This window comes from Lepisma saccharinum, chromosome 11, assembly GCF_977018435.1.
Source record: "Lepisma saccharinum chromosome 11, izLepSacc3.1, whole genome shotgun sequence".
Taxonomy (NCBI): domain Eukaryota; kingdom Metazoa; phylum Arthropoda; class Insecta; order Zygentoma; family Lepismatidae; genus Lepisma; species Lepisma saccharinum.
Window position 1 is genome coordinate 57,991,191 of NC_139239.1, and position 26,622 is coordinate 58,017,812.

The 26,622-nt window shown below is 37.9% G+C and overlaps 1 protein-coding gene across 2 annotated transcripts in view; it reads left to right on the forward strand.

Moving 5' to 3' along the window:
* Positions 1–26,622, forward strand: part of bchs (WD repeat and FYVE domain containing 3 bchs) — a 154,200-nt gene that overhangs the window by 109,543 nt on the left and 18,035 nt on the right. For both annotated transcript variants that reach the window (XM_083131159.1, XM_083131160.1), the window contains exons 45-54: positions 2,155–2,366; positions 6,633–6,765; positions 6,864–7,017; positions 8,212–8,446; positions 9,528–9,751; positions 10,725–10,972; positions 13,038–13,265; positions 14,232–14,423; positions 15,449–15,659; positions 25,855–26,544. In XM_083131159.1, coding sequence (XP_082987285.1) covers positions 2,155–2,366; positions 6,633–6,765; positions 6,864–7,017; positions 8,212–8,446; positions 9,528–9,751; positions 10,725–10,972; positions 13,038–13,265; positions 14,232–14,423; positions 15,449–15,659; positions 25,855–26,544 — 2,527 coding nt within the window. The remainder of the gene's footprint in view (positions 1–2,154; positions 2,367–6,632; positions 6,766–6,863; positions 7,018–8,211; positions 8,447–9,527; positions 9,752–10,724; positions 10,973–13,037; positions 13,266–14,231; positions 14,424–15,448; positions 15,660–25,854; positions 26,545–26,622) is intronic.

Sequence of the window (26,622 nt, forward strand, 5' to 3'; positions counted from 1 at the left end):
TAACACCAATTTGGAAGAAAAATAACAAATGATCAAGGCATGAATAAAACAAGAATATCAGTAATAATTACAAGCATTAGTTACATTTACTCCTAATCTAATTTTCAGCATAATCACTATTGTTCTGGCATTGGTCGTAGCATGACACTAAATTTTGTGTGCCCATGGCATATATGTCTGACAGCAAAGACTGGAACTACCTGTATTGCAGTGTAGCTGTCAAAACTTGTCTTGCCAGAAATCTCTTCAGCTGAACAAAGAGATGAAAGTGGGTACATGCAAGTCCAGGACTGTACAGGTAGTGGTCCAAGATCTCTCACTTGAAATGATGTAAAAGAGCCTGCCTGTACTCAGCTGTATGGGGTCGTGCACATTGGATTGGTCTTCATCGTCTGATCATACTATCGCTCATGATGTCTGGGCTGTACACCTTAGACGATTGCTGGTGGCTCTATAGCAGATTCTGAGCATACAAAAATCTGATTACCACATGTACTTCGCAGTTGGTGGGAAACTGTATGAGAGCTGCCATCTTTAACCTAGAACTGTCCTAAAACGGCTGCGTTTTACAGCACCAGATTACAGCTGCATGACACTTCTTTCTGCCTGCATATGCATGTTGCTCTCCGACCACTAGCGCTGCGTACAGGTTTCATTGAAACTTTTTTCTGTATGCCCCTCGTACATAAACTTTCGGAAGCTGTTATCAACAGCGTGTTCCTCTTTTAATATTTGATTAGCTAAATTAGGCACCTTTACAATGCAGTAGATTTCCCTTCCATAAATTGCTTTCATTTAATTTTTTATACATATATACCCTTTTCACCAGTAATAATGGTATAACTGCATGTTGGCAGTTTCACAGTACTTCACTTGGTTATACTGTGAATGTTTGTACTGAAGGAGAAATCCCATTGATAATGTAAGGAAATATGACACTTTGTTTTGTATGATTCAATTGTTTCACTTGTGTTCAAGGGTTAAGTTGTTTGCTCTACATAGAAAAGAGAAGTAGGTTTGTGCATTGAAAAATGAGTCTGCACTCAAGGTTCTTGAAACAGAGGGTTCCAAACCTCAGTGGAAATATCAACATATAATAGCGAGAAAGGCTAAAGAGATTGAAAAATTACAAAATTCCTTTTTGCATCGATCACTTCACTCTATTCTCATTTAGTCATAAAAAAATATTGTATTGAAGAACTGGCTGCATATGAAAAATTCCGTAATTCCTCCCTAGCTTGTGAATAGTAATAATTTCCCAAATTCACTATTTTGCAGTTTGAATGCAAATCCTGGAGAAATGAAGTCAATTTTGTGGAAGCTAATATATTTACTTAATATACCTGGATCTGTATAACATTCTTATTTCCATTTGCGAAAACATTAATTGTCAGGGAAAAATCTATATTTTTATCCTGGAAAACCTGGAAAAGTCTGGGAATTTCATTTCTGCTTGTCTGTAGCCACCCTGTTAATTGAAAAAACACGAGGTTCAAAAGCAAAAATCATGATGATAAACATGTCTGGAAAAATCTAATTTTTGGACTGGAAAACCTGGAAATGTCAGGGAATTTCATAATGAGAAAATTGTAGCAAACCTGATTATGCTTGAATGCATATTGCGGGAAAATGTAAAATCGGGGTGCCACTGTATCTGCAATCATTTCTTGTTAGTCCATGTTTAGTGAATATGCAGATGCATACAGTGGAATCCCAATTTTATGTTACCAGATTTTATATTTTCCAACATTATTTTTCAATCTTCATGTAAAATAATTTTCCTCAATTTTACATTTTCCTTCATTCATTCCCCCATCTCAGACCTGTGAAAAGCAGCATCAGGGTTCTTTGTTTATCAATGTTTTGTCCGTTTTCACGTTTTTTTTTTTTTTTTTGCTTGCTTTAAGAAATATGTACCTTAGATATAATCTTGATGTATGTATTAGTCTGTATCCATCTCAGTGTTGTGACTGTTCAGTTTAAACATTGCATTTGTTTTTCTGTATCGAGTTTTTCATTGTTATTAAAAGGAAAAATGCATTATCTATTTACTGAAGGGAAAAAAAACAAAGAGAGAACTTACTATTGATCTGACTACCCTGCAGAGTTACTGACTGAAGATATGTACAGTGTTTGATTTTGTGTACATTTTAGCGTGGAGAGATTTCAAACTTCCAGTACCTGATGCACCTGAACACTCTTGCTGGTCGTTCCTACAACGACTTGATGCAATATCCAGTGTTCCCATGGATTCTGGCAGACTATGAAAGTGAGGAGTTGGATCTGACTGATTCAGCAACATTCAGGGACTTCTCTAGACCAATGGGTGCTCAGAGCCCAGATCGTCTGGAGCAGTTCAAGAAAAGGTAAGTCAAAATTCATTAATTCTGTGTTTCAAATCATTCCAGTTGTAATGGTTATTGACGCATTGTTTATGGGTTCATCACATTTTGTAGAAAGAAAGAAAAAGAAAGCATTATCTGGGAATGAAACCCAGGAGCTCTCATACCATAAGGCTGCATAGGGACTTGCTTCAATAATATGATGTAAAATCCTTTGGGACTTCAGTATAATTATATTTCACAATGCTTAAAGAATATTAACACAAGAACAGATAGTACATTTATTATAATCAATGATAAAAGGCAAAATTTCGGTACAAAAACAGCCAATTATGGGTTGAAAAGCATTATATAAAATGACATTTTGGTTTGAAAATTGTGACTATAATTTCCCAATCTCCCTCTTCTTCTCTTTTTCTCTCGTGAGAGAGAAGAAGGGAAAGAAACTTGGGACGAGCAGAGAGGCTGGAATTCATTCTCTCTCTCTCTCTCTCTCTCTCTCTTTCTCTCTCTCTCTCTCCCCCCCCCCCCGGAGAGGAAGAGAATTTTGTCCTTGCCCCTCCCTCCTCTTGGAGGCAAAAGTGGCAACTCCCTCCTCTGTCTATCTTTCTCCTCCGATGGCGCAATTCTAAATTTCATTTAAAAACTGGACTTGTTACACAAAATAACCATATCCCTTCTAGTAGCACATTTATGTAGTTACCAGAATATTAAGTTTATTCCTGTATAAAGGAGTCCATTTTTTCTTAAATATTTAGTCAAATTAATCAATTTTCCATGAATTGCATAACTCGCAGGATAATTCGAACTTCAGAAGGTCTGTAAATAAACTCTATAATTTGCATTTTGCAGTTTATTTCGCATCATTTCGTTACAAAACAGTGTTGGAAAATGCACCTCACATTTCAGAAACATGAAAAATTATGTGTAAATAGAATCTACAATGAAAAATTATCATTACAATTTTGTGCTTTTGTCAAAAGCTAAATATGCATGGCTCTACCAATGACATAATTCAACATTCTACAGAATAATTAATACGACTATCTGCTGGCTAATTGCAGTTGAAGAATGTTTATCAGTACTGTTTAAAATTGAACTTGGCATCCTGTAAATATAACATTCAATTTCCGAAATGCCTAATGGAAACATTATGTCATGCTGAAACTGCAAAATAAAAGAAATAGCCAGTCAGTGCTATAGAGGAGCCCAAGTTAAGAGTTCAGTATTGGCTGTTATGGGCTTTTACTTTTGAGATCCCCACCCCCAAACAAGTGTGTTTCTGTCAGAAACAAAAGTCGTTAACATTCGAGGAAAAAATAATAAATATGCAAAAAGCAGAGGAAATGTAAGGATTTGATGGTCTATACCTTCTTTTACAATTCAGACCATTCAAAAAATGAGCTTTCCTTTCTTGTGTTAACCGTGATTTGGGGAGTTAAAAATGACAGCCTTCCGCCTGTTGCCACTCGCTGCAAACACATATCGGGAAGAGGGAAGGGGGTGGGGAATGGCCAGGCAAAAGTTCGTGAATAGGCTTCCGTCTTAGGGTCAGGCCAAGAAATTTATAATTTGTGTGCGCTTTCTCGTTTTGGCGAATTCTTCTCTGAAGTCTGAAAGCAGGCATATGGTTGCATTGGTGGATCTAGCAGGAAGACCCCCAGTTCACTTGGTCTTCCCAAAGGATGACTAACTATTATAAAAAGTCGAGCAGTTCTTTTCCAGATAGTGAAGTTTGACGCAAATGCATAAATAGGGACTTGTTGCTTGCAAGGCAATAACGTTAACTGATGGACACAAAGGGAGAGCATTTTAGATTGAATATTTCCAATATCTGTCTCTTTCTTTCTGTAATCATTGTTCACACAAATACAACAGATCTTCATCTATTTCACACCTCTAGTAATTGATTAATTGAGTTTTAAATCCACTTTTCTGCACAGATATGTTAATTGGGGCTGGACCTACGTTTTATGTGAGATACGAACCACTATGTGCCTCCACCGGGTATGGAACCATAATCCCTTGATTAAAATGCGACGATGGGGGGGGGGGGGTTGCTTTGGTGTATGCCGGTATAATGAACACTGTTCCATTTCAAATGAGATAGTGCACTGAAAAATGTGAAAAAGGCCTTCCCGATGGTACAGTGGTAACGTCGTCGCCTTCTAATCAAGGGGTCCCGGGTTTGATACCTGTTGGAGACACATAGTGGTTCGGATCCCACCGTAAACTGTAGGTCCAGTCCCGATTTGCCTGTCTGTGCATAAAAGAAAGAAAAACACTGCTGACGCATGTGATAAAATGGAGAGCAAGACGTATGAAAAGTATATTCGGAAACAGTTATTTTCAAATCTTCCTCCACGGGCCGTCATTATTCTGGACCAAGAGCTGCAAGAATGAACAGTTAGTTAGTTTCTCAGATTCCTACTCTCGCCGTTTAATTGCACATACTCGCAAGTTGCAACAAGAGGAAACATAAAAGCGTAGAGTAAAAATCTATTTTTTTAAATTATAGACCCATGGCAGCTATGGATGACCAAAATTACGCCAAGTTTAGCACTCTTTGTGCATAAACATAGCTACTATATTTAGCCCGTCTGAGCTACCCTGCCATTGCACTTTAATATATTAATTCTTAGGTTCAGGAGAATGTAATTTTCGGAAACTTATGACTTGCTACATAATCCTAAAGGTTGGCTAAAAACATTTTTGTTATCGATTTACAAGAGAAATTCTTACCTTCGTTGAAAATAACATTTGAATAGCCATCCTATCGCGCTCCAATGTAAAGCTTAGGGCAACCAGATGATGAACGAAATTATTTAGGGACACAACAGGGGTGGCGCCTCTAGCGGAAAAGTTTGGCTGTGAACAGCCCCATTGAACAGTGCCCGTTGACCATTAACTTTTGATGCGGCGTGTACTACAGCAGACGCTCGATGCACGCTGGAGCTTTCTTCTACTGTGCACCATGCGGCAACACTGTCGCCATAAGCCCCATACTGAACTCTTTAAGTTGGGCTCACCAATAGTGTATTTTATTTACATCATATTTCTGCCATTTTTGTCTAATTGTGAGGATGAGAATCAATGATGGTTTGATTAAATTGATGAAGAAACACTCACAGAGAAACACTCGACTAGGAGTCAACAGTGAAGATAGAAAATCGACCAATATGTTCTCCCACTGAATTGACACACAGTTGCAAATAATTCTGTTTTGCATCATCAGGATAAGAAAAGTTGAAAACTCATACATAAAGTTTAATTAGGAATAAAACTACTGAGAAATGTTACCCAGAGTAGCCTGGGTTACATTAGTTATTCCTATACTGAACGCAACTCCAACTGGTGACTGACCTTGACGGGTATTTCTGGCCCTTTTTCTCCCCCAATCAACTTCGGGGGTGTGTGGCTTGATGGGCATCAACAAACTCCGTTGCAAACATGTGGTGGACCCAACGCTCATTTGTTTGGTCCCGTGAACAACGTTCGGTACCTTGTGACTCGAAAATGCCCGATTTCAGTCGAAGAAAATTCAACTGATCGGTGATTCGCTGTTTCCCAGCTGCCAGTTGGAGTTGCATACAGTATAGAGGCATTGGAGTTGCATTCAGTATAGAGGCATGCATATTTCGTTTTTGACGAAAACACAAAATGTAAAATAACACAATCTAATGTTAATTTTTCATGTTTCTGATAGGTGCGAGGTGCATTTTCCTAGCCTGTTTTGTCATAAAATAATGCGAAATGAACTGCAAAATGCAAAACATGAAATTTAGAGTTTATTCACTTTCGGATGTCAGAATTATCCTGTGATTTATGCAATTCACGGAAAATTGATTAATTCTGCTGTAAATATTTGAGAAGCAAAAATGGATGTCTTTATGCAGGAATAAACCTACTACTCTGATAACTACATAAATGAGCTATTAGAATGGATATGTTTATTTTGTGTAATAAGTGCAGTTTTTAAATCAAATTTAGGATTATAATAACATTTTTAAAACCAAAATGTCATTTTATATACCACTTTTTCACTGCTATAACAGCAAAATTTTATTTTATTTACCGCTTTTGAACCTGAAATTGGCTCTGCTTTTGTACCGAAATTTTGCTTTTTTATTTACCAAAAATATGTGCCTCTAGTTATTCCTCTATAGGTTTTTGATTTGTGACTGTGTATGTCTTTCACACTAAATCATTGTGCTAGCTTTTAGATTGTGAATAATGCTATTAAAATGCAATTTTGTGAATAATGCTATTAAAATGCAATTTATTTTTCAGGTACAAGGAGTGGGATGATCCTCATGGTGAAACGCCACCTTATCACTATGGCACCCATTACTCCTCAGCCATGATTGTGTGCTCGTACTTGGTGAGGATGGAACCATTTACTCAGCACTTTCTGCGACTTCAGGTAAGGTAATAGCACAAGGAACCACATTCATACCTATTGATCTTACGTTTCTTTTTCAAATCGTTGGATTAATTTTTTTCTGGATTTTTGTCTTCCAGGGTGGACATTTTGATTTGGCTGATCGTATGTTTCATAGCATCAGAGAAGGATGGCGTTCTGCATCAAAACACAACATGGCGGATGTCAAGGAACTTATTCCTGAATTCTTTTATTTGCCAGAATTCTTATGCAATTCAAATAATTTTGATTTAGGTAAGTGTTATTTCCCTCATCTTTAACAGGGTGTCTACCAGTCAAGAATGTCAAGAAAATCAAGAAATATACAGGTAGGTCAAGAAAAGGTCAAGAAATTATGCTTGTGGTCAAGAATTGTTGCTATTTTTTAGTATAGTGAATTTACACTGTACTTGGATTTGATAAAATTGAATGTTTGGAAATCTAAAATTGTATTGATTTGTGGTTAAGATTTGTTCACTTTGTTTCTTAAGATTTTTACATTCTTGTATGCGTGAAGTTTTGTAAAAATATTAAATAAAGTAATGTGGCCATTCCCCATCCAGGATGAAGTCTGAAGCATTAATTTTTTCATGTGCATTAATAATAAAAGCAAGTCTTGTCAAAGTACAGCTTCAGTTTTCATCTTAACCAGCCTTGTGGTAGGGCTTTTTCATTGAATAAAAAAATATATTTTATTAATTTGAATTATACCTAAGTAGGGGACGATTAACCCTAGAAAGCTAGGGCTTCCTCAAATTGATGTTGTGTAAATACAAAAAGGTATCCCCACCCTTTCTTGACAAATTATTGGATATTATTTTGTCTGCATTGTCCTTCTGACGAAGCCTTAGCTTTAACGTAACCACATTTATTTTTTGTTCAACAAGGAAAAAAATCAATTTTGTTTTGCAAAACAAAACTAAAAAAATGTGGTTTTGTTGCTTTAGACAACTTATGACACAGCATGGATCTATCAAACTTCCGAATAACCTGTGATAATCATGAAAAGAAAGAGAGGATGACAAAAATGTATTGCAGCCTTTGTTTTAAAGCAATATGTAGAGAACACCAAACATTTTGCTGTTTCAAATGTAACTATGAATGTTAAATCTTGCCAAAACCTTTTTGTTTGTTACAGAAACAAAATATGTTGTTAGCCAATTTTAATTGCCAATAAAACTCTTTCTATTAAGCAAAAGAGTAATGTCTTCAAAATGAGTACGCCTTAGCTTTAGCATTACTGATTTTCCACCTTAGCTCTCGTGTGTTAAATAAGAGTTAAGGTAGACACCCTGTTTAATCTCGTTTGATGAGATGCTAATAGACAAATTCTATATGCATGTTGCCATCCATTTGGAATTTTGTGCCAAGAACTGATTAATATTTTGTGAGGGATATGTCATGAAAGTATGCTGTGTTTTTGGATTGAAGACTTATTGTTCATTGCAGGTAGCAAGCAAAATGGAGTTCATTTGGGTGATGTGGTGCTGCCACCATGGGCAAAAGATGATCCGCGTGAGTTCATACGGGTGCACCGTTTAGCTCTAGAATGTGATTTTGTCTCTCAACATCTACATGAGTGGATTGATCTTATTTTTGGGTATAAGCAACAGGGTCCAGCAGCGGTAGAGGCTGTCAATGTCTTCCATCATCTTTTTTATGAAGGGAATGTGGATATATACAAGTAAGTCTTTTTCTTTATTGTCTCCTTTGTCTGTAACATTTTTGCATGTTTCTGTGTTCATGCTATCTTGTATAGTCTCAAGCAAAAGTGTATTGTAACTTGTTTTTAATGCAGTTGTTTATTATAATATCTAACCATGCAGGAAAAATGTGTGATGATAATGATAGTATAATTAACTGTTACATACTGGTGACATGAATATGCATCAAAATTATACCCACATGCTAGTTTGAGGTTTTGATTAGGCTGAGCTGGCACCATTTTAAACTGATACACATATCAATACTGTTACTTATGTTCTTACCGGTTATCACCAATACCAATGCTTGAAAATTGTAATATTAAAAGTTGTTCAAAATAATGATTAATAATAATCTGTAAATATTCCACTCCGATTATATGCATCCATTTACCAAGAGTTGGTGAAGAATAAATGGAAACTGAATTTTACATAATTTCCAGGATAATTAGACTGTGAAATTGTCATGTGACATTTCTACAGACCTCAGCAGCATCATTAAATATATTCCAACCTATACTTTCCAATACCACTCATATCGCCTCAGCCCTATTATTTTATTTTTTTTCTGTTTGAATTACCCTACCCTGTGTTCAAATTACGTTAAGATGAAAGTAAATTGGTAAAAATATTCTCCAAGCTTGTGACAATGAACACAAAAGTTATTTTTAAAAGACTTGTGATAATATAGTGATAACAACAATTAACGTTAATAGCAGTGATTGTCCTAAATTTACATAAGGAAAATTATTTCCTAAAAGATGATATTATAGACCTGTATTCTTTGAGTCTGTGAAAAGAAAGAATGGAGCTTCCTTTTTTAAAAATCTAAGCAGTTATTTTAACTTTGTTTTGCAAGTCCAATTGATTTTGTGATGTAAAATGAGATGATGATACACCAGAGCATCAGCAGTTAGTAATGAAAATCGGAGAAGTTGATTGTAGTAAACTAAGGGTTAAGTAAATTCAAGCATTTTAGGGCTAATTCCTGTTTAATGCCATTCCAGCCACTGCAAACAATTGTCTTGTGAATTGGTTGCTAACCACTGTTTCCATTTACAGCATAGATGATCCACTCAAGAAGAATGCTACAATAGGGTTTATTAACAACTTCGGACAAATTCCGAAGCAGCTGTTCAAGAAGCCTCATCCAGGCAAGAAAATCAGCAACAGAACATCTGTTATCGACCCTGGTCCTATTACTCCAGGCCTTAGTTTTGGTAGTGGGGACAAACTGTTCTTTCACAATTTGGACAATTTGAGACCTTCTCTCCAACCAATAAAAGGTAATGAGAATTTTATGTTGCCATGCGTGCCAATGTTTGTTGGGTAGAATGCTCTTCCCACAAGGTAGTTTGACATTTGAATTTTTATTAAAGCAGAGCTTACCATTTCAAACAGTCTTCATTAAATGAGTTAGTAAGGATGCTAAGTTTGATATCGGGTTTGAGAGTTGTTTTTCCCCCTTCATTTGATTTTTTGTCTGTTTTATATTTTCTTCTAATTTTCCTCTTCTGTTGATATTGTTATTTGTATGTAATATCTTGAGTGAGAGAATATTATCCTGTGCTTTTTTTTAATAATAATTGCCATAAGAGGTGCAATGGTACTGTGTGTTTGTTTAAATTATCTTTTGTTTGTAAGATATTGAATTATTCTTTAATGTTCAGTTCTATATTTTTCTTTTTGCATTATTTTTTACACTCAAGTGGTGAAGACTGCTTGAACCAGATTTAATGTTAAAACAGAATATATGCTGGAATAGACAATACAATTAGTGTAAAAATCCTTCTTGTATTTTTATGTTTAAAAATGATGTGTCCATGACTGTGCAAAGTAAAATACTTAGAAATTGTTTTTTCTTACAACTACAGCTGGTGATTTCTTACATATTTTAACAAAAGTTGACATATTCTGGGTGCAAAATAATATAATTCAGTTATTTTTATTTTTTCTGCGACGTTTCGTTCTGGTTTCCCAGAACTTTTTCAAGCTTACACCATTTATTCCTTAGAAGTGTAGAGTGACTATCCATGTGAGGTTGTGTGTCGTGTGTGTATTTATCTTGGTATAAGCTTGAAACCATAACGAAATGTCGCAGAAAAATTAAAAACCACTAGAAATAACTGAATTATATTATTTTGCATCTACAAAAAGTGGTTATGCAAACCTTTAAGAAGAACATTGACATATTCTGATTTGTGGTCATGTAATTTCTTGATAATCATAATGTTTCTTACCCAAATTTCTAATTTTCAGAATTGAAAGCTCCTGTTGGTCAGATTCTGCACTGCGACAAAACAGTTCTTGCTGTAGAGCAGAACAAAGTCCTCGTGCCTCCTTCATATACAAAGTATGTGGCATGGGGTTTTGCAGATCACAGTTTAAGGGTTGGAAATTACGAGAGTGAAAAAGCCACATTTGTGTCTGAGGCAATGCAGAACGGGGAGATAGTAGCATGTGTGTGCCCCAGTGCTAAAATGATAGTAACTGCTGGGACAAGCTCTGTAAGTATGAAGACGTAATTTATTACTGTGAATATTTTATGTTGTACACAGTGGCATGGTTCTAGAAATTTCATAAATGAGGGAGAGGGCTATGACCTTTTTTTTTAGGCAATGGTGGTACATTTTCATGTGTCAGATATTCTTCTTTTTCTTTTCTTCTTGTTGAGTTTCTTTTTAAACACTGTGCTAGAGAACTGATACCAAAATTGATGCCTGTACTCGTACAGATTCCTATCAATACTGATACAGATGCTTGAAAATCGTAACACGTAAAAGTTATATAAGATATTCGTTAATATGAGTATGTAAGTATTCTACTGCAATTATATACATCAATTTGGCAGAGTTTTGCTTCAGAATATTCAAGAATTTCATTAGAATATTAAAATAGCTATAATTTATTAATTACAATTTTTTTTCACAACACTTGTGCATAATAAATTAAAACTTTCAATTATGAATATTTAGACTCTGTAAAATTGTTGCATGGCATTTTTATGTACCCCATGAAATAGTCAATCTCTGGAAAAAACGTACTGGTTAATATTGGTGAATAAATTCCAATGGTACTTTCTGATATTGATACATTTACAGTGGTGTCACCTCAGCTAAGGTTAAAAGATGTCCCGATTTGATAGGACAGTGCCTTTTTTGTAACTATCTCTCTCTCTCTCTCTCTCTCTCTCTCTGTTGCAAAATAATTTAGGGGTGTGTTAGAAGGGTGTTAAATCACTGCCTTAATGCCTCGCAGTCAACTTTCAATTCTTCCTTTCAGCCTCTAATCTTCATTATCCTCAAAATTTCACCATCTGTCCATCCTAGTCTTGGCTTTCCTTTCTTCATGTTAGAAGCAAAGGGTCCTGGGTTCGAATCCTATGGACGTTCTTTCTAAGTCTCCATTCGTCAATTTAATTTAATTACCACCCATCCTCATCGTCGCGATTAGCAATAATTGACAGAAAGGCGACGATATATAATATAAATACAATATTGCTTTACGCATAGTGTCCATTAAGTGAAAAACAACAGCAATAGAAAATTCTTCGTTTAATCAAGCTTCTCTCTCCTTGAGAGGGCAGTCAGCATACGCGATACAAAGTCAGAAGTTCTAGGTTTGAATCCAGGTTCAAACATGGATGTACCATTGGATTTATCCCATCATCCATTTCATAAGTTCATGATTCATTCTCATCGTCACGATTAACTCAAGAGATAGAAAAGAGAGGCAAATAATGGAAAAATATAGGAACTTATACGAAAACTTAATAAAAATTATAAAATGAAGTTTTAATCGTCCATACCATCACCTTAACGTAATGAATATGCTACACAAAATAACCGAAAGAATGAACCTCCATCGTAAACAAATGGACTTACACACAAACTTCTTTCCCTGAGAAAAAAAAAGTGATAAAATGCACGATCCATTGAATCCATTATCTATTCCCACATAACTGCATTTAACTGCCAACTAGAAAAGTGGGAAAGCATTCAACCAGAAGATCATTGTAGCAAGTTCCAGGCGATTTCCTACCGGCTGTTTTTTACAGCACGCTTACTTAATTTGACGTCACACTCAACGCTTCATGACGTAACGAGCTTGTGCAATATTGCGCTCCCGGGTTGTGTCAGTCTCATGGGGGAAAAAAATTGTTTTTTTTAGTTGCACCTTGAAAGAAGGGGGGAGGTACTCTTAAAAATATCCGTAAATGTGTTACTCCTCGCCCCTGAAAGTTCCCTCACTTATTTTTGCTCATACTTCTCGGGACATTGTATTGTTGCGTTTTTTTACATACGGGTACACAAACACCCATCCCAGTGGGGCCAGGGAAATATAATCATGCCGAGAAGTGGTTTTCTTAACATGAGTTTCTTATGCTGATGTCAGATTTTATCGATCTTTTACACAGTAGCTACACTTAATTTCTTTGTAAGCCAAGCACAGATTAACTTTGATCTTGTAAATCTTCATGTGCAGTGTTTATTCATTAGGTGCAGGAGAATTGTGTAAATTTTATATTACAATATCATATGTATCTTGACACCATTGATTTGCCCATTGCAGGTGGTTACAGTATGGGAGTTCAACAGGAAGCAGTTGAGCATAAAACAGTCACTTTACGGACACAAAGATGCAGTCACCTGCCTTGCAGCAAGTCCTGCGTACAATGTGATAGTTTCTGGATCAAGAGATGCCACTGCCATCATATGGGACCTCTCACGGCTAGTGTTTGTGAGGCAATTGAGAGGTCACACTGCTCCTATTGCTGCAATAGCAATAAATGAGCTTACGGTGAGTTCATCAGAAGTGCAAGTATATGATGTAGCATAGTGTGTTGATACTATCAGTCGTATGTTTGAATCATTCAATACAATTTTCATCAATACTGTTTGTGCCATAGTTTTGTAAAGTAAATATCTTAAATTTGCCGTTTCTTTTTCAAAGCAAAACCCATTACAGTCTCCTGTTACATATATTAATTAAGGAGAATAAATTGTTCATTTTCTTCAAGGAACACTTGAATTATTAGTTAATAACCATTGATGCAACAGCACGTGAGGACCAGGGGCTACCTACCAGCCTCACTCCCACCTGCTGAGGTGGAAGATCATTCAACCAGTTACAGGATAACATGTGGTCAGCGCAACAAACCCTCAGTTGTTGTTGTAGGTTACCATGACCGGGTTACGCTACTCATTCATAGCTCCCCAATTTCCTCACGATGGTGGGTGGCCACCAGTCCCATACACAGGCCGAAATCTCAGGAGAAACGTTGTTACGCTTTTCCCGAAGAGACTCGATCCTTCGTAGTCTGAGTCCAAAGCATGATGCCTTACACAGCACAGGCTCGGTCCGAGACAACATTTTATGTTAGTCCATTGACAAAAATTTCATATCAATCCATCCCAAGCAAGGATTTTGGCACAAAATGTTATTCCCTGACTTCAAATTTACATTGAGTTATAAGTCTAGCTCCATGGCACAGGATGTCCTATGTTCGAATCCTGGCCTGGCATGGCTGTTCTTTGTAAGTGTCCCTTCATGAATTTCATTGTCCCATCACTCATCCTCATCTTTGCGATTAGCCAGAGGTGGCGGAAAAGTGAAGTAAAATAAACCAAATCAATCCACATGAACTCATAATTTTCTCTGCTTTGTAACAGTCATTCAATCCTGCTGCCTGTCAGTAGTTATTGTCAAAATTTACATTTGTGTTGTCCTGGGTGCTTTGTTAATTAAATATGCATTTTCTTGCAGGGAGATATAGCAACTTGTGCAGCCACGTGGCTGCATTTGTGGAGCATCAATGGAGATGAGCTGGCTAATGTTAACACCTGTGTTGGCAGAGCTGATCGCATGCAACAAATTCTTTGTGTAGCCTTCTCACAGACTCATGAGTGGGATTCACAAAATGTTGTGATGACTGGTTCTACAGATGGAGTGGCAAGGGTAAGGATTTTATGTCATATTGTTGTTTATTTTGCAAAGGGAAACATTTTGAAAATTCAGGGATATTGAGCACAAACTTTTAACGCAGCTAGATTCTGTGCAGTACTGTCAGTGAGTTTCAATGTGGCAGACTTTAAACTAAATTTAGCACAGATTAATCTGTACTCTTATTTGTATTGGCAAATACAGGTGTATAACTTTATTGGTAAAATTATGCCATTTTCATGCTGTTATGCAGAATGTGCCATTAATTGCATGTACAGTGGGGTGCACAAATATTGCTCAGAAAATCGTTCATTTCTACTTTCAATAATTTTTCTCATCTTCCTACATGTTTTTAAGGATTGTATTTTTACTATGCTGGTGAAGAACTTGTCAGCAGCTTGTTTTGCATTTTGTTTCTTAATTTCTGAAGATCTCATTGTGTAAACCAAAAAGAATAAACATGGTGATGAGCAATTTGCTTGCTAATACTTATACATCCCACAGTACCTGTTACAATGAATTCAACAGGAGAGAAGAAACATGTTGATGAAATTATAAGTTGGTAGAGAAAACAAATATGTCTCATTACATTGGTGCCCACAAAAAATATTTCTTTCCTGAAAGTATGTAAAATATATTTTTGTAATACAGCATTTAATTGAAAAGCAGGTAAAATAATGGATAGAAACAGATTTCTGTATAAACATCAACATCGTTACTAATAAAACGAAAGATGCTGCAACAAAAAGTGACACATGAACGAAAATTTATGCTAGATGCATGTGATACTTGTCTGTCGGTGTAAAATTTTAATTAAAATTATAGTTTAGCAATATATTTTACATACAACAATGTATTTCATCAGTTGTGTTTTATTTTTAGTTAACAGCAAATATGGTAAGATTCAATGTGAACATTTATAACTATTTAGTTGCGAGCAAATTCATTTATGCATTTCATAAGGAAAACAGTTTTAACTGAACTTCATAGCTGAGAGTACGTAATTGCACCACAATGAACATTCTTTACTTCTCTTCCAGATGTGGTCTGTTGATTATGTTCAAGTGCCAAAAGAGGAGAAGCTGCTCAATGCAAAAGTCGATGCTGTGAACAGTGAGAATGGAGGGGAGAGTGAAGCTGCTCCAGGCCCTGAAGAAAAGGAACCAACAGAAGAAGATAATCCTGCGAAGAGGGTGAAAGATCTTGTGAAGCAAATGAGCTTGTCTGGAGACTATTCTGGAGAGACCGGAGGTAATGATTTGATTATGTATATTTTTCCTGTACAAATTTAGAATTTTGCAAAGAGTGATTAGATGATTGAATCTAATGGTGCATTTGATAATGAAAACTTAACATGACTTTTAGCCAAGGGGAATTTCCCTGTATCCTGAAATGGGTGTAAGTAGCCTGGTGCTGACATGCCTATTTTGATTTTAGGAAACAAACAAGCAAATATGTTTCTTACAGAAATGTAACAGTAATGATGATTTTTCTTGATTGTAACAGCAATATTTCCAGTTTTAAGAGGGAGGTGGAGTTTGGCGAAGGTCGCCGTGGAAAGCGCTTAAATTTAACATGGGCTTTTTTGCATTTTGTTGAATATAACGTTTTAGGACAAAAAATTGCCGGAAAACACGCAGTGGATGTGAACTTAGTTTATGAAACTTTGAGTACATGACACATTTATGCAATTTCAGTTCGTTAAATGTGCACAAATTCCATTATTGTTTTTCAATTTCCCATAAGGAAATACGTAAATAAGCACAGAATGGTTATAGGATTTGTGGGCATCACCATCGAAAATGGCCATTATGATGCATACTAACGTAATGCTCAATCCTTTTATGACTAAGCTAGAGAGGGCTTTTCTTTCAAAAGTCACTTGCACAGCCCAAAATAATTGCTTAAAAATGTCATGTATTATCGACGGCGAAAGATACGTCCGCTTCAGCCGAATTTCATTCATCATAGTTCGCCACTTGTCCACTAGATGTCTCTGTTCCAAAATTGCCCCAGGGAGACGGGGAGGGTTAGTTCGCGCGGGTGTTTGAATCCTCTGCACAGCTGGGTTCCGTCCCCTCGTCAGAAGGTCCTGTAGCTGTCACAGCTTGATTTATTGCCTCTTTCCCAGGCAAGAAACCAAGAAAGCAGGAAGGCCATGAGTTTGTGTATGTTTGAGTGTAGAGAAGCAGAGCATATTTACCGTGAATTGGAACCAGTAACACAGTAACTTTATCTCGATCCCTACTGCGAAGGACGTATTCAGGGGGGTCCAGGAGTCCCAACCTCCCCCCGAAAGACTTACCAAGTACAAAAATTAAATAATGAGATCATAAAATAACTTCAATTAAGTAATGAAAATAAGGTTGTTGTCTAATCGCAATTTGTTTATTTCCGCAAAAATATTGGAAAGCAATACGACTTTGAATGACAGTACCAAAGAAGATTTATGCAAGAATTATTACTACTTATAATAACATGCAAAATATTACCAGGAATTTTACTTTTGTCAACTGGATCTAACATCATTTTTTCATACTCAATAAATATTATATTCTTTATCCATTTGGCATTAATTTCCTTGCCAGGGCAGTTTCTATTTATTTACAAATTTTGCCGACCTTAACTACATGTAAGCTAGATAATGAATATGTGATGTTATACTGTATCACTGTTGTTATACGCCTTCTTATCTACACTGCTCAAAATAATTAGGGGATCAGGCAAAAATAAGTAGGGGATCAGATCAGATATGTTGTCAGCGCTTGTATGAGCTACAATCAGCTGCTAAAGCCCCGTAAATGAAAGTTCCAGTGCCTTAAACATGATGTAACCTTTGCACTGGTGATATCAAAGGGTAGAGGGGAGGAGTGTGTGCGTGCTGGAGTTGTATGCTAGTCGTCTCTGGTTAGCGATACAATTCAGTTGGGGAAGGCAAAGGTTCAGGTGAGAAAGTCAATGCTGCACCAACGTGATTGACCGGAAGCTACGGCTTGGAGAGCCATAGGAAGGATTGAAGCTGGGCAGCCACAACGTCAGGTAGCACACGCTAATGGAGTGTCGCAAAGTGTGATTTCCAGACTATGGAATCGTTTTGAAACAACAGGAAGTGTTCGCAGAAGACAAGGCCAAGGTCGTCCACGAGCAACAACATCGAGGGAGGACCGTTATCTCTTAATCACAGCCCGTAGGAACAGGGGGCAGAATGCAATGCTACTGCAACGTGCCTGGCAAACAGCAACGGGACGCAGAGTGTCATCAAAAACTGTCCGTAATCGTCTTCATGAAGGTGGCCTCTATGCACGTAGGCCCATGGTGTGTGTTCCATTAACGTTACAACACCGTATAGCATGTAGAAACTGGGCGGAGGAACATAGTGGTTGGGGACATGCCGAATGGAGGTCCGTTCTGTTCTCTGACGAGTCGCGATTCAGTGTGGAACCTGACAGTTGACGTGTTCTCATCTGGAGGGAATGCGGAACACGAAACAACCCAGCTTTTGTGCACGAACGCTCCCGATATGGTGGAGGTGGACTGATGGTGTGGGCAGGAATCAGTATTGGTGGACATTCGGATCTGCACATCATCCGCGATGGCACCTTAACAGCTCGAAGGTATAGAGACGAGATCCTCCGACCTTATGTCATGCCTTATGCTGGTGCCATTGGTGATTCTTTCCGTTTCATGGATGATAATGCTCATCCACATCGAGCTGGGTTGGTGGACGACATGCTGGACCAGGAGAGTATCGAGCGTCTGCCCTGGCCAGCTTGCTCTCCAGACTTAAATCCAATCGAGCACATCTGGGATGCACTAGGCCGACAAGTTGCAGCTCGATCAGCACCTCCCACAACTCGAGCAGAGCTGGAAATTGCCCTTCTGGCAGAGTGGTGACGTATCCCCCAACAGCTCATTGATCAGCTCATTGATTCCATGCCACGCAGGTGTGCAACAGTATTGGCCGTTAGGGGAGACCATACACCGTACTAGAGGAGAGTTGCTGTAGTGTTTGTGTCTGTTTTTGTGCTTTTTTTGTGCTGTCCTACTGATGCTCTAATTGTCATATCGCGTCACATGTCATTAATGTCATTAACATCAGGTATCATGACAGCATATCTTGCTGTAACTAATCTCAGAATGTAATAAAAGATCTGGTATTAGTATGCCTACATGAATTTTGATATCTGGTCTGATCTCCTACTTATTTTTGCCTGATCCCCTAATTATTTTGAGCAGTGTATTAATGTAATAAAAATATATTAATTAATTTAATATAATTATACTTATTTTAATTAAACATTATTAATATTATTATTTTGAGACATTACGTTAGGATGCCCCTCCAAAATATATATCTCGATACGTGCCTGGTGTTCGATTTGAATAAAATGTAGAAAAGGCGGGGAGGGTGGTAGCGCTTCCTCTTTTTACATTTCGATAGTTTTACCTCACATGTAGTACTTTGTGAGTCAACGGTGCAGATAGGAAATACGTGTACACACACACACACACACACACACACATAATTGATGATTCGCAAAGGAACTTCGTTAAATTCCCATGCTTGTTCCGCTCACAAATCATATCCTCTCCAAATTACAATAGCCTACTATCGTTGTTGCTTACATATATGTGTGTGTGTGTGTGGTTCCTAGAACTTCACTATTTCCAAACATAAACTTGATGTGACTCTTACAAAACATTTGTTTTTGGAGTGGAAGGATCATGAAAAGGTCTAGTGTTTCTTTGCAAATCTTCAATTAATCTAAAATTTAGTATAAAAACATAATTTTGGCTGACTTGCTAACTTGAGATTTAAAGACAAATTATTAATTTGAATTCTCCATAACAATAACAAAAGTGACATAAAATGTAGAAGGACAAGACTAGTGTTGCCCACGGGACGAGACGGGACAGGCTTTTAAAAATTCGAGACGAGACGAGATTGATCATGTGTCCCGAGACAAACGAATATTTTTGAGACGAGACAGCATTTCACAGCATTTCCACGAGACAAGACAGGCCAAAGTCTCGTCTCGTGGGCAACACTAGACAAGACTCTTGACTTGGTTGAGAATTACATTAGAGATGTACAGGTTAGGAAAGGGGAGGGAGAATTCAGTCGTCTTCCTCTTCAGCGCGAACCCTGCCTCCTACATTCTACATATCCATTCAAAATGTCTTCTTAGTTTCAGATATTTTTGCCTCCCCTATAGCGAAATGGTAAAGATGACCCTCGTAATGTCAAAAGGTCCCGAGTTTGGTACCTGGTGGACACCCAATAGTTCAATCCCATTATAAATGTAGGTCCAGTCCCGATTAGCCTATCTATACATAAAGAAGACTTACAGAAACTCAAACTCAAGATACTCAAATCACCGGCATAGGGTTGACGGCGCTTGGTGCAGTGAGAGAGCTCCCCTTTGCCAAATCAAAATTAGGAAACAAAAACTCATCTTCAGGGGTTCCCTCACTTTTTTGCCCTTAGATGGCAGCTGCTGATAAGGGATGAGCATCCCCCCCCAAAAAAAATTCTGCCTACGGGCCTGCTGTCCTGCATCGTGACCGTCCGGTCTAAGGCGTTATGCTTTGGGCTCTCCAGCTACGGGACGCGCGCAGGTTCGAGTCTCCTGGAAGATGCGTAACAACTTTTCTCCTGATATTTCGGCCAGTCAAACTCGCGGCCCGCGGGCCACATGTAGGCCCCAGCATCTGTTAATGCGGCCCGCCTTGGCCCCACTTAACACTTCATGCTTGAAATTATCTATACATTTGTAGTTATCCCGTTTTCTCTTTTTTCGTGATACAAGACCAGACTCATCCAAACTTCAACACATTGACCAATTTTCCCTACACAGGTATACATTCCATTATAGACTAGGTGTTGCATCAACTAAGCAAGCTGATGGACATGTTACTTCTGAAGTACGAAAATATCTTGCCAGCTGGGGGAGGGCAGCGTGCATACTTTCTGTCGCCTATGAGTTTGTTTCTTGATTTTCAAGGATTTACCTGGAAGAAAAGTCAGTTTCTGTAAAAGTTTCAGAGAACCATATGGCTGCCCAAACTTCGTGGGAGTAAGAAAAGGACTATAGAAGAGGAATGTAGATTTTTCAAGTGAAATGCTTACTTCTGTTGTGAAGTGAATAGTGAAAAGCGTAGAAAATTTGTACCCTGATAAAGTTTATTCATTCAGAAGTATTTCTATATCACGAAATAAATTTGCCAACCTCTGTGGCAGAGTGGTTAGCACAGCCAGTTGCGACACCAGAGGTTGCGGGTTCGAATCCTGGCCTGAGCATGGGTGTTCTTTGTATGTGTCTCTTCATCAATTTTATCATACCATTACTCATCCTCATCGTCGCCATTAGCCAAACGTGGCAGAAAAGCAACACTAATAAAAAAATCAAAAAAAATCAGAAATACAGTTGAGGAGAGGATTGATGACTTAGTCAACGAACAATTGAAAGCAAAAATTGTTCGTGTTGTTGCCTTTTCGCTCACAATATGTGAAATTACGAACGTCTGCGAGCTAGCTCGGTTAGCTCCCTTCATTCGTGGATGCGATTCTCATCTCGATATGACAGTAAAACTACTTGAATGATACCTCCCCGTGACACAAGGGCTGATATTTTGAAGGAAGTGGAGGCCATTTTGCAAAGTTACAGTCTTCCGTTATATTAAAACTTTTTTAATAAAGTTATAATTTGTCCTTCTCAACTTCTCAGGAATACCATGAATGGCAGGAATATTTGTCCACAGTAAAAATACTACGTGATGAATTTGGAAACAGGTTTCAAGACTTCAGAGGGTGCGAAGGGCAATATTCTTGTTCTGCTCTGCTCCCTTTTCTTTTGATGATGCGTGTGCAAGTCCTGCCTTCGAATGGAACTTATTGAATTGCAGTGCAACTCGTATTGAAAAATAAATGTCGCGAGGTGGGTTATCCTTGATTTTTCTCATATCTCCCATAGCACTATCCTCGAATAAGCTATTTTGCTGTAGAAATTTTATTAATTTTGGTTGCACTTGCCTTGGTGAAAAGTTGTTTTCCATAATGAAGGTTAATGAAACAGCCGAGCCGAATGATCAAGAATTAATGACAAAATATTTGTTGTCTGCATTAAGAGTTTCATGCTCATAAAAAAACTTACTCCAGACTTTTGAGAGGCTTGTTAAAAAAAATTGTCAAATCTGTGCGAAACGAAACTATAATTGCACACAGTTTCTTGCAAAAAGTTTTGCACAATTGTAACCAATTTATACTCGACATAACATGTAAAATACTATAACCATGAAAAAATATTGGGGGAGGTCTATATATAATTTACATATCGATGCTGCAATAATAATCACTGGAATCCCGGCACCGTTGGGTCAAACCACTTAGTTCTGGACTTCAAGGTGTTGAGGTTCTAGATGTGTGACCCGGATAGTTTTGACATTATCGTTATGCGGCCCTACTCACGAATTGAGTTTGACATGGCTGGTCTTTAGGACCTGTTGAGGAGATTGGGGAAACCTTCAACAACGACTGGGGGGTTCGTCGTGCTGACCACACGTCACCCTGTAACTGATTGGTGTGTGAGTGAGGCCGGCCCTTGTGAGTGAGTAGGCCCTTGCCTTCTCGGGCTGTTGCGCCACGGGTTTACTTACGTATATTGGCGTAAGGTGTGGTCTTACAGCGGCTCGACCTCTCCTCGAAATTCTGTCAATTTATTTTGACCAATTCACTGGGGATTTTTTAAGAGTACTTTGTAACACGTACAGTGCTCATCTCGAAGATCATACTATCGTTAGTTGGACTGAAATTTCAGTTTGAAACCAATCAATCGAACCCAGGCCTGGGCATGGGGGGGGGGGGGTTATTTCATCAATTTCATATCATCACTCATTCCCTCCCATCTTCGCGAATAGTAAGAAGTGGCAGAAAGGCGAAGTAAAATAGACCAAACAGATCAACCTTGGCCCATTATATCTGCTGTGAACTGAACGATGAGAACTGCACAAAGGGACTTGAAGATTATAAGAAAGGAAACTGTGGCCGAGTGCGCTCAGCAGTTGCCCGATGGTCTCACCATGGAAGGTTCCACGTTCCAGCTGTGGCATCAGCCTGGACATAGAGTGTTAGAGTGTAAAAAAAGAGAGAGAGAGAGAGAGAGAGAGTGAGTGTGTGTGTGAGAGTGAGTGTGTGTGTCTGTCTGTCTGTCTGTCTGTCTTCATTCATCCTCCTCGTCGCTAATTGTCAAATGTGGCAGAAGCAGAAAATAAAATACAAATACAGACGTGTCAAACGTGTAATTTTGAACTACGAAAATGTATAATTAGAAACATATGCAGAGGATAAACACTGTATGAAATTCACAATATATTATTCACGCAAGATGGTATATTTCCTCTGCTTTACATACATATAAAATTTAATACACTAAAGCATGCAAGAAATATCCATTTCTCATTGAAGGAGAGGAACTTAGTGCTAGCTGTCAATGACAGAGCTATTGCTTGTTATTTATTCAGTTTATTTGCTCTTTAGGAAAAAAGTTCCTGTACCTTCATAAGCATGGGAGTCCGGAAGGGAGGGCAAGAGGGGCCATGTCCCCCCTACGGGAGAATGAATGTCGACATAATAATTATATATATATCTTTCACAGATAATTTAATTTCCATCACAGTAATTTATGTTACTCATTATAATTGTGTTTAAGGAGCGTGATAATTTCAGACTGAAATAATGTTTTTTGAGCGGGCATCACTATCATGGGGAAAATCTGCCTTCTTTGCCCCCTTCCCCCTGGAAAAGATCCTGCGGACGTCCATGTTCATAAGATAGTTTACTGTGGTGTAAAAAGGATTTTAAACTCGTCGCGATTAGCCAAATGTGACGGGAAAGCAACGCTAAATAACAAAAATCAACTCAAATCAGTAAAGAAGATTTATTTTAACAGCTATTGAAAAATACTGTAAAATATATTCACTCATGATAGTAATGGAGAGGTGCGTATTATCAATTGAAAGAAATGGGGAGGTGGGGATTATAAGTTGCCAGGGCACGGATGTTCTTTGCGAGTATCCCTTCATCAATTCCATGTAATCACCATTTTATGTCGTGATTAGCCAAAAGTGACAGAAAGCGACGAAAAATAATCAACCAATCAATCAACGTATCTACACTCTCGGTGGTGTTACATTTCAATTGTTCGGATTCCAGTAAACATTCCATCTTGACGTCATCCATAAGACTGCCATTGTGACCGTAATACTTGTAGTTATTTCGGAGCAAGATGACCAGATATGATACGTGACTTATCCTGAGGGGTGCGAAAGCCAAAGCTAAAAACTAAACAGTCCATAATTACCATAGCATCAGGTCTTACAAGATATATACATACAGGTGAGTCACTATTCTGTGACATCATCAGTAATAGGTCTTAATATTAAATAACACAAAAATCACGCAGCAAATTAAAGGTATTACGAATAACATTAAAAATATTTCTAGAATTGGAAAGAGCAATAAACATTTGTGCAACGAGAAAGGAAATTAACAACTATAAATATTAGTTCGAGGGGAAGCACGTGTCATAATGATACAAAATGATAACATGTAGAAAGTTTCAAATACGTTTGAGCTGTTTTTAAGATGGGTAATACATAAAGTGTAAGTTCAATGTTTACCTATTCGTTATCTTACATCATTGCTACTACTGTACTTGTACATTTTGTTCCATTGGTTTGTCTTTCGCCTCTTCTGATTATCCCTAGGTCATTCCACATATCCGAGACTTTTTCCTTTAAATTCGAAATAGTCTCGCTCCCGTCCATCTCGAATTATTATCAGCACTGTTCGTAGTAGTTAAAATAATAACTGTTACTATTTTTTGTGCTAATACTATTTTTTGTGCTTATTACTATTAGATACAAATTTTGTATCAACACGAAACCCCCTACAAAAAAAAAGAAAATGGCGACTAGTATGCCTCTGCCTTGTTATCACTGCCACTGGTATGCTATACATTTACACAGCGTACTTAATTGATTCGTCGTTACTTTCAACTGATAATCTCTACCTCCTTCTTTAATCTCAATTTATAATCTCAACCACACAAAGAGAAATTCTACATAATTATAGCAGCCACTGTAATCAACAAAATTTATTCAATCCAAATCTCATTTGTGAAGGTTTTGACTGCCATGGTCACTTCCCATGCAGTGAATATTTTGCCAGTGGAGAAATTTTGAAAGAAGCCGGAACCAGAATGAAATGAAACAGGTGGTGCCCTTTCGCAGCAGTCACGAAGGAGAGGGGTTGGTGAAGGCAGGGGGGAGACATGGTGGCAAGTCTTTCCACCATTGGGGGAGAGGTCCTCTGCCCCCCGGCCTGTGCCCTTCCTCTAGTTTAGGACACAAGCGAGAAGAATTGCTAGTTCCCTGATATGTCGCTAGGTGTCTGTATCGCGCCGGGGCAGGAAAACTCTTTTCATGCCAACCTCCAGGCCACTCTTAAGAAACATATTTGCTATGAATTATTTTTTACCAAACTATTTATCATCCTGATAAATTAAGGAGACAAAATTTGCACTTTAAACTTTGATCTATTGTAGAGATGGGCAGATCAACTAGTTCTGTATTGGTGTTGGAAAAGGTAGGCATATCAATATAACAATTGATTAGTAAAATTCAGTAATTTTACTGATCTGATATTAGTATTAATAGTCTCTAATTGAATGCTCGGTTCTGCTATTTTGTTATTGCTTTTATGAATAATATAGGTGTAATTTGCATAACATGAATTTGTAAATAGACAAAATCCATTACAGTCACCTGGGTACATTAATTCAAGAGGTTCATTCAAGGCCGTGATGGAATGTTTTCAATTTAATACATCAGATTTGTAAAATATCAGTTATTATAATCAGTAGATTTTATATTGATACAGCTTGAAATTTTATATTCGTCCATGTGATTTAAATATACAGGCTCTTTTTCTGGGACTAAAGCAATAAGGATAATTTGGTCAGATATATATATATGTAAGATGATCTGAATAATAAATCAGATTTTGAATGGAAAGTTAGTTGGTAATCTATTGTTATATGAGCTGCGGTGGTCTAATTGGTAGAGCATCTGACTGCCACATAGGAGACCTGAGTTTGAGTCCCAGGGTGGGTGATGTAAGGTCGGAATTTTTTTCGACCTGGGGACAACCCTGGTGGTAAAGGCAGCTGGAGTGTGGTGCTGATCACATCACATCCAAAGTGGCCCTATCCCCATATCCCCTAAATGTGGCACAATGCTACATGCATAGGAAACTTTACCTAGTCTATCATTATCGGTAAGGGTATCATGTCGGTTATTAACTAATACTCAAATGTTTTTACAATATGCATGTTAAAACATTAGGGTGTAGAAAAGTATTTATTATTTGTTTCATTTGTTCATTCAGATCTTGCCAAAAGTGGTTCAGAAAGCAGTATGTCTGAAGGGGAAGACGAGGAAGAAGATGATGATGATGACAATGCAGAGTCGAAATCCGTAGGCCAGAATGAAGAAGAGAAAACAGAAGAAGGTGAAACTGATGGTGCTAGTGCAATAGATTCTGAAGCAAAAGAAACGGAAAGCAAACCTCCACATGATAAACCTGCTCTGTTACAGCATATGAAGGGTATCCAGAGACAAGAAGCAATCTATGCATCCATGAGCCAAAGCACGGGCAGTGCAGGGAGCTTGGAAGGGGAATCGCAAAGTGCAACTCCTCCTCCTCTGGTCGTGGAGCCTCCGCCGGCTGATGAAAATGGCATGACAAACTCTGTAGTTATTCGTCGGAGGCCGAGCGGCAATCATAATCCAGCTTTTCGCAAGAGTGAAGGAAGCAGGCTTGCCGGACAGATGCAGCGTAGTCGTGCAGATAGTGAAGGGCGTGACGGTGACAGTGCTGCTGGTGATGGGGGAAGTGTTGGGGGTGGAAACAGTGACTCTCTGGAGGAGGGAAGGACCGGAATCAGGGCGAGTAAGAGTGATACAAGCTTGACTGACTCGTTTGTTCTTGTGAATGAAAGTGATATATCGGAAACAAGAAGGGAAAGAGACAATATTCCGAGGAGGAAGAAAAATCCACAGAATGTACTCAGGGAAGGTAAGTACACATGAGTCTCCATGCATACATTATTTTCTATGTAATAAACTTTTTTCCCCTTTCAACTAAAGTACAGGT